Source organism: Habropoda laboriosa, unplaced genomic scaffold (genome assembly GCF_001263275.1).
Source record: "Habropoda laboriosa isolate 0110345459 unplaced genomic scaffold, ASM126327v1 scaffold346, whole genome shotgun sequence".
Classification (NCBI taxonomy): Eukaryota; Metazoa; Arthropoda; class Insecta; order Hymenoptera; family Apidae; genus Habropoda; species Habropoda laboriosa.
Window position 1 is genome coordinate 1,082,755 of NW_017100529.1, and position 11,047 is coordinate 1,093,801.

The 11,047-nt window shown below is 43.1% G+C and overlaps 1 protein-coding gene across 1 annotated transcript in view; it reads left to right on the forward strand.

Moving 5' to 3' along the window:
• LOC108576557 overlaps positions 1 to 11,047 on the forward strand; it is a 168,161-nt gene that overhangs the window by 110,427 nt on the left and 46,687 nt on the right. Inside the window, exons 8-12 of the mRNA XM_017939571.1 lie at positions 411 to 662; positions 7,204 to 7,541; positions 8,680 to 9,310; positions 9,844 to 10,271; positions 10,855 to 10,984. Of these exons, the coding sequence (XP_017795060.1) occupies positions 411 to 662; positions 7,204 to 7,541; positions 8,680 to 9,310; positions 9,844 to 10,271; positions 10,855 to 10,984 (1,779 nt within the window). The remainder of the gene's footprint in view (positions 1 to 410; positions 663 to 7,203; positions 7,542 to 8,679; positions 9,311 to 9,843; positions 10,272 to 10,854; positions 10,985 to 11,047) is intronic.

Consider the following 11,047-nt stretch of genomic DNA (forward strand, 5'->3'; position numbering starts at 1 on the left):
TCATGCAGAAATGAACACTCCACAATTAACCACTAAATCAAAATCTTCCAAACTGTCAATGTCCTCCAAAGAAAAGCCATTTCTCTCCGAAAAAATCTTTTCAAGAAATTCTTCAAACCTCCAATTCTCTCTCAAAAAACTCTCCAAACCTCGAAAATTCTCTCCGAAAAAATCTCTTGAAGCTTCCAATTCCCTCTGAAAAACTCCTCGAAATGTCCCAAAACTATCACCATCAAATTCTCCAACTGTTCCTCAAACAGAGAACCTCTGCAACTCCAACAAAACTAACTCAAAATCTCACGAGCATCGCGTCGGACCGATTTACCTATTCGATACGATCGTTGGAACGAGTCCGCGGGCAGGCGTGGCGATTATCAGATGAAGTGATTCGGCGGTTCGTGGTGTTTCAGAACGTGGTGCCTTACCGCTGCAGTAGCGACAGCGACGAGGAGCCAGTCACGAAGCAGCCTCGACTCAGTCGCAGACACTCGCGGGGTTCTGGAAGGGAATCCCCGGGTCAGTCGGCTCGTTCGACGCGTTCGAAACGCCACAGAGCCACGAGATCGCGATACTACGAGGATCCAGCCGCGAGCAGAGCTGATCTATCCGACACAGACGCGTCTTCTGAGAATCGATCTATAGGCGACGGATCCTACTTCGAGGTACGTACAAACAAATATATATATATACATCTCCAGCTCTCTACGATAATTCTCTATTTACAGTTTCTCTCTTTTTTTCTTTCTTTCTTTTTTTTTTGAATACACTTGGATATACATACGTGTAATACCTTCTTCGATTCACTCGGTCGGGGAGAGGAGAGGAGCAGCCACCTGGAGAATGGTTGTGTGTCGAGTCGTGAAACCGGTATGGCAACAGTTTCCCAAACTGTTTCTGAGGAACAATGGAGCACGCGTCGCCGGGAGGAAGTTTTTGCTTGATTAACGCGGTGACTGTTCTTCCTTCGGTTGACGAACCTCTCTGTTGTGACTTGTGTGTATATACACTTGTGCGTGTCTCTCTCTGTGCGTGTTTTCTCGTGGATCCGTTAACGAAGATGGATCAGTGCTGGACCGTTCTTAGTTTAGCCTTCTCGTTCGTTCTCACGGAAGACTGTTGGGTGTTCCCTGTGCCTTTGTTTTTCCATCGAACTGCGGATTCGACGACGGTGGTTACGTTTGAAAGTAAAGCTACGCATCTCTCGCGAGTATCGGTAATTGGTGAAGGAAAGTACGCGTTAATTAGGCGAGTTTCAGTGAAATTCTTCTGACACGTGCGGCGGATGTTTGGGGTTTCGTGTGTTGAACGAATTGTTTCTTTTTTTCGAGAATCTACCTTGGACGTTCGAGGATGGACACGAACGATCGTTGAAGTGAACTTGATCCTTATTAGCTAACGACTATTGTGTATCGTTTCGAGCACGTACGAACTGGTGTTGCATATTTCATGCACGCGTTACGCTTGCCGCTGATCGAATCGAACGAATTCCACGCTCAGTTTCGTAATGCTTTTTCATCCAGAGTCACGTGACTCGTAAAACTCTTGTGTTACGACGATAAAAAAAGGAACAAGGTGGTTGGAATTTTTCTTCGACGGTAGATCGGTTGTTCTTCTGCCAACGAGTAGAAACGATCGTCGTTCAATTAGAATAGATTTTTCCGCTCGTCTATGTTGAAGATAGTCGAAGTATACTTTCAGAAGAGAAAACCGCTACTTTCATATTAATTGTTATTCGAAGTTCTCCGCTGTGGTTTCGTAGCTTCGTAAAAACTCGAACAACCGAAATCGAAGAAACGTCAGAGATTAGGCATAATTGGTGTCTCACGCACTCAGCAGGACGTATCAATCTCGTTTCTTCTCCTAGCGTAACACAGTTATCAACTGGACTCTAACAGCTCTATCAACTTTCGTTTTCCACCAATGATCCTCGGATATACATCTTTCCGTTCGATTGTTCCTGTTTCGTCGTCGCTTTCTGACACGCTTAATATCTCCAAATGTTCGAATACTCTTCTAAAATTGTAGAGGAGAAGTGGATTCAGGGACCAACTGAATATGGAGATGAGGCCCTGATCCTTATTAGCGGCCATTGTCTTCTTCCAAGAATAAAAGTTATCGCTACGCTCCGTCGACTGTTGTGCCTTCAGCACTTTTACACTCGGTGCAACTTTTCTTTCGATTTCTTTCTTCTGTAGTGTGCAACGCGAAGGTTTCCTCGACTCGGATTGCAAAAATATTCTTTTTCTGAAATTAAATTTCTTTGAAATGTTCAAGTTTGAAATTCGAGTCAGAGAATGTAACATTCGACAATTTGACGTCGATCAGATGGGTTGACAATTTGTCACGTGTCGTGTTCCATTTTATTCGAACGAATTTTTCAAGTTTTTTCGGCGGTTCTGATGTTTATAGTGGAAAGTAACGAGGCTATAAACGGAATTCTATTTTGTCCCGTACAGTGTCGATGGAATGATCACGAGTGCACTAAGCGTACACACGGTGTAACGTTATTCGTCACACGCGCGTTACCAGTGCGAACGATCTATCGTTCGCGAGCTACGACAACAACAACGTGATTACGGTGCGTGGAGTGGAACGCGAGCGGTTCCATGGCGTTCCTTTCGTTTCATCTCTTTGTTGCCCGGTGAAATTGATTTATTACCCCGTGCTGGACGTTGGAAACGAATTAATTGCCCCCCTTGGAAGGCGAATCTTTGATGTCGAAGATCTAGTTTTCTCTGATTCTGTTAACGTGCGCATTGTACGTATCCAAGAGACACGTGGAAGAAGAATTCTGCCCAGCCTTTCGTTTATTAACCCTTTCACTGCTGTGAAAATTTTGAAAATTTCCTTCGGTGTCTACAGACGCTTTGAAAATTCCCGCTTTTTCGCACACCTTCACCTTAATTTAACCCTTGACACTCTTTTTCCACTTTAATTTTAGAAACGATAAATTTTGAAATTTTTGACAAATTTTTAAACGCCAAAACGAAAGATTTTGCGACCGCAGCGAAAAAGTGAATTACAGTTTTGCTTATTAACTGCCAGTGACTGTAAGTTTGCAATTTCTCAAATCTACCTTGTCCACGAAATTATTCAATTTTCGCCACGGCGCGAATTTTGCTCTCTATTAGAACTCATATTTCTCAATATTTCGAACGCCGATCCAGCAGGTTTTTCGTTTGCCTGGCAACGCGATCGCGCGGCGAACGGAACGCGTTCCTTTCGTTCCATCTCTTTTGTTGGCCGGTGAAATTGATTTATACAACGAGGCAGCCTCGAACTTTTCGTTTTCGCGGTACATTAATAAACAAGTCCAGGAAAAATCGGGAAAAACGCGTCGAATTCAAGACGATTTATCGTTCAATGTGATCCTCGTTCAGTTAACCCTTTATAACACCGCGTCCATTTATCTGTATTTTAGTCTCATTTGATTTATTTCAATTTTATTTTACAATAATTATTTTCTATATTTATTCTAAAATCGTATTCAACCGTAATTTTTCTTCTCGCGATCGAAGGAAAATCAGGTTACAGAAGCTTCACTTCTACCACGATCTCGCGACACGGAACTGCTGTCTTCGTTATTATTAAAAAGTCTCGAGTTCAGGAAACTGTTGCACAAGAGAGGGGGAGGGAGAGACTTCGTGAACGAACGAACAAACTAACGGTACTCCTTATTCTTTTTCTTTTTTGTTTCTTCGCCAACCGTCGTCTTTTTTTTCTTTTTTTTTTCTTTTTTTTTTTGCAACGAAGGAAGTTCGAAAATCTTTCTTGTTCGAAGCACGTTGCTCTGCTCGAGCGGAATAAGAACTCCGCGAGGAGAAAGTGCACGCGGGGCCTTTTACCTTGTTGAAATATTTGCAAGGCGAAATGTCGAATAAAAATTCAAATTGACGAGTAATTACGCGTACGTGACGCCACGGGACAACGTGGTGTGTCGATTGGCTCGCGTTGCATCAACCCTCCCATTCTGTGATTAGTCAGAAACGAATACTTCTTTTATGTTTCAGTCGGTTTTTCTTCTCTCCCCCTCTTTATTTTGCAACATAGCGTTTCCTACGCGATGTGAAACCAGTTTCTCGCGTTCTTGTTACACCGCACGTTATTATGTCCCATTATTTTGTCATGTCACCTCGTCTTCGCCTTTGTTCCCTTTAATCGACCGGATGCGAATGATCGATGAAAATAATTTCGACGTATTTTCGGTCGAATTTCTTCTCCTTTGCCCTTATTCCGCTAGTTAATTCGCGGGAAAATTGTGCTGCAACCAGGATTACCTCGGGGTGCTTTATACCAGGCGTGACGGTGAAGTTTCGAGAATAGTTTAAAAAAAATTTTATTTTTCAGCTTTAGATCGCCTTGAAGTTCATAAACTGACTGGCAAATTCGTTCGATTGTTGACTCCTTTTATTCCAGAAAATAGGAAAAGTTGGAAGGAGATAAATTAGGTGGATGTTGAGAGGTGATCTGACCTTGTCGACTTGGTTTTAAATTCAAAAACTGCTTCGTTAAAGTAGCTGATTACGCGAGAACATTGCCACGATACAAAATCGACGAGGAAGCAATTTTAGATCGATCCAGTTTGACTCGCTTTGCGAAGCCTTTCCAAATCTCGATGGTAAATCTGTCGATTGACAGTTTCATTAGGTGGAACATTTTTATTTGATTATTAATTTATACCTTATTATTAAATTTACTTGCTTTAGTACCGTATATTTCTACAACTACCCGTCACGTATCGTTTAATTTCATTTCACCATTATCATTTATGGGTATATTAATGTATCTATTAAAAGTCTCAGACGTTTTATTAGACTTAAATTTATTAGAAATTTAATTAGAGCACTTGCGGTATCTGTTTAATTAGCAGCTTATTTAATTTCAGCTCGTTTATTGCATCCAGTTAAAATTTCGTCTATTTTTATCCAAAATATTCTTCGAATTCCAGAAATTTTCTGTTACAAAAAGCAAATCAACGTTATGAAATTTATTGTCACTTCTCGTATGTCGATATTTCACACCATTTTAGGATCATTTCAGTCAAATTATTTTCACCCAAAATATTCTTCTAGTTTGAAAAATTTTTCCATCTTCACGAGACTCAATTGTCACAACTTGGTATATCTTCAAATTCATCTCACACTCTCACACTTGCTATCCCATAAGAACATTCACTTTACACTACACCGAAGAAAATTTTCTTAATTCTTGTTCGTGAAAATGCGCGTCGAAGGAGGAGGAGTGGACGTATTGGAAATGGGTTATGGAAAGAAATAGTCTTTTAACTTTGTAATATGCTATTTATTTACGGACTCAGAGGAAACGTCTTTACGCTATTGAATCTTCTAAAGGACTGTTTCTGGGCACCCAAAAGGAAAGTTGGGGTCCCCTTGTACCTAGGAACTGTCTACATTATGGTATCGCATTGTGCAGTGCGTGACTCGAAGACGGACACCAGACACATCTGGTGGTCACTTGATTATTTCCATAGGGTGTTGTTAGAAATAATCCAACAATGACTATACAACATTTCACTGTATTCTCAAAATTGTGCATACTCTCATAAGCACACTTACTCTTATACCCTCGAAGCACAATTCTTCGTTCCATTTCGTGTATTATCCTCCCCAATGAAGATTCTTATCACTCACTTAACACCACCCACCCAGCAATTAAGAATACGATTCTTAAATCATCGAACCTCTGAGAGCACCCAAGACTCCAATAACTCTACTCCCTCTCCTCGAGCCTATTCTCAGAGACTCGGCGTGAAAAATCACGCGGCAAGAACGGCTGTTTAACGCGGATCTAGCCCATAAATTCCAATATAGTTAGAGTACCATTTCCATAGGTGATCGATTTGCTTAAAATAACCTTTGCTTAAAATAACGCGGAGACATTTTCGCCCTCACTTGATTATTCCCACAGGGTGTTGTTAGAAATAATCCAGCGGGACGTAAATCGAGGGAATTAATGAAGCGAATTGCCTACATTATCTCCATAGTCCGCGGCAAGAACCACGCAGGAGTGAAAACAACTATAACCTGAAATCTTAATAGCGTCGGCGTGTTTCTTGCTCTGCTCGATCGATCGAGACGTTTTTGCCGATTCGTCGGCTAAGACGGAGAGCGCAGTCGAACGAAACTCGTCTACACGAGTCTCCTCCTCGTGGATAACGCGAATCGTTCGAGGCGTGAAATTTTCACGGTTGCATCACGCTCGATTTTATGTAGCACACCGGCGAGGATCCGTTTTGTCGAGGAACAAATAATAATGGAACGGCGCACTGAGTGTGCTAAGTGGAATGAAATCTGCCGCGAAACGAGCACGTATACACGCCGCCATTACAAAATGAATCAGACACGCGCGTATGCCACTTGAGCGCTCTTTTTCTTTTTTTTATTTCTACTTCAAACGAGCGTTCGATAGTCGAAGAATTTCCTCGAAGAGTTTGCCAATCCTTGCTATTTCGCTTTGATAATTTTATCAGGCGAACCTTTCTTCTTCTGGTTTCATCGTCGATTTCTGTTTCGCGAACTTTATTCGGTACATCTCGAAAATTTGTCTCCTTTCAGCGTGTCACGTGTACTTTCTGCTTTAGATTCTCGAAAGAATCGAATCGCTCTTCGATAAAATCCACATCGAGGAAACGTTCCTTTGTTTACGCAACGTGAAGTTACTGTATTTGTAGAAAGTATTTCTGAACACTGTACGGTAAATCGAACGATAATTTTAATAAAGAAAAATTTTGAGTGAGAATCGCTTGTACAAATTTTCCATTAAGCTCGTCTGCCGTGAAACAGAGAACCGTTCAATTGATCAGTCGCAATATTTTAATCGAATGAAACCGCTGTTTGCGTTAGCGTGCCAGTTAGCGGCATGATCGATAATTAACTTCTTATCGTGGAAAATAATCGTGATAATCTGGCCGAACGACGCGCACACGCAGTCGCCGGGAAGATATGCGAACGTGCGGTTCTCACAGTCGATCATGCTTGCTTCGAGATCGAACACTTGAGGAAAATTCTCCATGGTTCGATAAAAGAAGAACACAGATCTCGAAATATTTTTACCACGACGTGCTAACTTCTCTTCCAATCCACCTTTCTAACTGTCTTAAGAATTACGGTGAAACTTCGTTGAATAAAAGAAAACGAAGATAAATAAGTGAAAAAAGAAAGATTTGGTAACGTGTGGTTGCAGGATGAACTATGTCAGCTGTGTGTAATGGACACAAAGTCCGAGGGAGTGGAAAATCCCCAAGAAATTAATCGAATCGCGAGCACGTTAGGCGATCAGGGTGAAGAAGGTGACATCGAGGAGGACGCATTAAGTGAAGAAGAAGAAGAGGAAGAAGAAGAAGTCGACGACATGCCACCGACACCCGACACAGTACCAATGACAAATTCGACGGCCATCGTGGAGAGCTGCGATCAAATCGACGGCCAGCCCGGAAACGTGGAACAGCCGAATGGCAATCTAGCCGCTAACGAGCCGGTGAAACGTCGCAGAACAACTGAGGAGGTCGCCTCTTTTAACACGTAAGATCACCTTATCGGGCTTTTATCTCGTGGGCGTGTGGCGACCGGTTGACATGCACGAATATACTAGGTCGTCCGGAAAGTTCGTGCCAATGTGTTTCGTTCTCGGTGAAAGCGTGCTTGGGTATTATACCCTTTCGCCGTTTCTTCTTTGTCCTAGAGTCACTTCTTTTCAAATGGTACCATTTTTTCGGTGAGACCTATTGTGTCGGGTTTGTTGGAAAGTTCTGACGTGTGCTTTTTTGTAACTTCTGTTCGAGTCGTGTTGTAATGTTGTGTTTACTTTCTTCTTGATTGTAGCGGAGATTTGGATGATGTGACACTTTTTTGATTGAACCAAAGCTTCAGCTTTCGAATATTGTCATTTTTGAGTATTTTAATTCTCCAATATTGAAATTTCCAAATATTCACATTCCTAAATATTCAAATTCTCCAATATTGACATTTCCAAATATTCACATTTTTCGAGTATTCTAATTCTCCAATATTTAAGGTTGCAAATATTCAAATTCGCCAATATTCAAATTCCCAAATATTCAAGTTCCCAAACATTGAAATTCCCAAGTGTTCAAATTCCCAAAGATTCAGATTCCCAGATATTCAAATTCCCAAACATTGAAATTCCCAAAGATTCAAATTCCCAGATATTCAAATTCCCAAATTATTCAAATTCCCAAACATTCAAATTCCCAAAGTTTAACATATGCAAGCCATCAATGACTCACGCCAAACACAATTATATAGCAGTTAAACAACATTACGAAACGTTTCACAATAACATTTCTCCTAATGCGAAATTACCAAACGACCTAACCAGAAAGTTCAACCTGGTTCACCGCTGCTAGCCCACGCACCACTCGACATCCCAGCAGCATCCACCAGTTCAATGAACACTTTACCAAAACAAAAAACTCAATTCTCCAAATAAACCCTTCGCTACGTAACCATCGTAATCAACTTAACCCACGTGTGCAGATACAGATCCAGAAAATTTCTCTAGCAACTGCATCTAACAAATCCGAGAAAACTAATCTCCCCTCTCTGTAAAACGGTGTTCGAATCTCGCCTCGTATTACGATATAAGAACGAAGGTCGATCAGAATTTCACGTCACTGAGCCCGTGTCGTTTCGCATTAAGGTCCGACAGGAAATCGAAGAACTGCGCGACCTTCTACTTCCGCCACCTGGACACCGACTCCGAGCAGAACGAGGAGGCGGCGATCGTGGCGGAGGACTCGTCGGAGGAGGAATGGACGTACACGTCGTCGCGGACGGACAACGTGTCGACGCAACCGCGAAAAACGAACGTGCTGGTGCGTCTGGACTTCGGTGAAACCCAGCAACAACATCCACCTCGGCGAAACGAAGACGAAGAAGACGAGGAAGACGACGAGGACGACGAAGACGAAGAAGACGACGACGACGACGTCGGGGGTAATACGAAAACGAGCGAGAAGAAGCCTGTGAAAGAGACGCCCAATATGGAGGGTGTCGACGAGACTTCAAACGAAACCGACGCGTCTTCTCAACGCGAGAAAGACAGCGACGACGAAACGAGAAACGACAAGACTAGCATCCAGAGGCTCATTAAAGAGGTAGAGAAGTTGGTCGGGGAAGAGAGGCGTACCGGCGCGTTCAAGACGTTCCCGCAGCTAATTCTCGACGATAAGAAGGGTATAACGAACAATCATCGCGCTAAGTACGCGAGGATCAAGGAGTGGTTGAAGCTGAACTCCGTGCGCGGCCACGATGGACGATCCACGTCACAGGTGGGTTTTTTTTTTCTTCGTAATTATCGCTATTGTCGCGGGGTGGACCTCGCGCTTGACACGCGCCTTTTACGGTAGAATCGCGTGGGATTTTATAATTGCCTTTTTTCGTAATTGGAGGGAAGGTCGTTTCATGCTAATCGGGAGAGGTTATACCGTGTTAGAGCGGAATTTAGCGCCGCTTAATTAGGATGGAATTTCTCTGTAGATAAATGATTCTCTTCGTGAATGAGTAAATAGTTTGTCGCGATACTTAATGCAAATTATAAGTTTAATTACATTGTTATTAGTCTAGAAATATTTAGAAACAAGACATTCTACCACTATACTTCTTTCTTCCTCGATGAATCGTAATTAACGGTAATTAAACAAAACGTTGAAAACGTGTTGAAAAATGGGAAAGAAGAGAAGCAGGAGATTCCGCGAAGGAATCTAAAGCGTTCTCGAGTAACCGAATTGTCTGTCTGATCATGCGCGTCAGTTGTAACGAGGTCTAAGGGGGAATTATAACGTTTCGTAACAATTGTAATCAGCGCGAATTACAGCCGTTGGATAGCTGCGATGCCAGCGGCGAGTACACGACAGAAGAATCCGACGGGGAGAGGCAGTCAGTTTCATCGGAGGATCTACAGAGCAGCGTTGCGACGTATCGACGATTCGAAGGTGCACTCGGTTGCACGTCCCAGTCGGTGTCGCAAGAAATATACAACGAGGACGCTGATAAAACGCCGATCAACGAGGCACACCCGATGCTGGACACGAGCACGCCGAAAGTCGTGATGCGCTCCAAACAGAAAACGAACGGGCCCAGGCCGTGGAGCGTCTCCTGCATCTCGCAAATCGGGAACAACTCGAATTTGAATCAAACAAACGACCCGATCTCGCAATTCTCCATCAGCGAAACCGCGCTCCACCAGTTAATCGCTACTCCGCCCACTAAATCCGTGTCCCTTGACGCAACGTAAGTACTTATCTCCTTCTTCTTTTTTTTTCAAACGATTAATCGTCCGTTCTATTGTAGAATTCCGTGTAAATAGTTGGAATGGACCAATCGGAGAAATTGTTAGATTTTAGTTTGAATCGCTGAAGTTCGAGGTTAACCCTACTCCGGTCCTCGGGTCTTTTTTGACCCGAGGACTTGAAGCGTGTAATCGAACGTAAGAACGAGGGTTAAATTTTGAAATTGAATTAAATTACTGGAGTAGGTCGCTACGAACGACACCGTTGTATTTTTATTTCAATTGTTCTCGTTTGAAAATCGTACCGTCATATCGAACGTGAATCGCTCGCGATGAAACACACCGGCCCACGCAGTCCGTACGAAGGATAAACGAAAATATCGTGACGGCGCGCGTAATTTAAACCGTATCGACGCGCACCGTATCGGTTACGCCATAATCGATTTACATCGAGCTCAATTCCGACCCATCGCGTGCCGACAACCGCGACGTCGCAGCCTAGGTAGTAGAGGCTCTCTCGATCTTTCTCTCCCTCCGCGCCTCGAACCGCCGTGGTATTTTCATTCGGCCGCTTTTAAATTACAGAGGATCACGGAAATCGTTCAACAATTCAACGTCCACGTTGCTGGAGGAGTCGATCATTTGCCACGACGGCCGCGTCGTTCGAAACAGTTCGCTGCGCCGGAAAAAGAGCAGGTTGCGCAAGAAGAACCTGGTAAGGATGGTTTATACACGCTCGAGAAGCGGGGTTTGCGTTTTCGCGATGACGAACACGCGC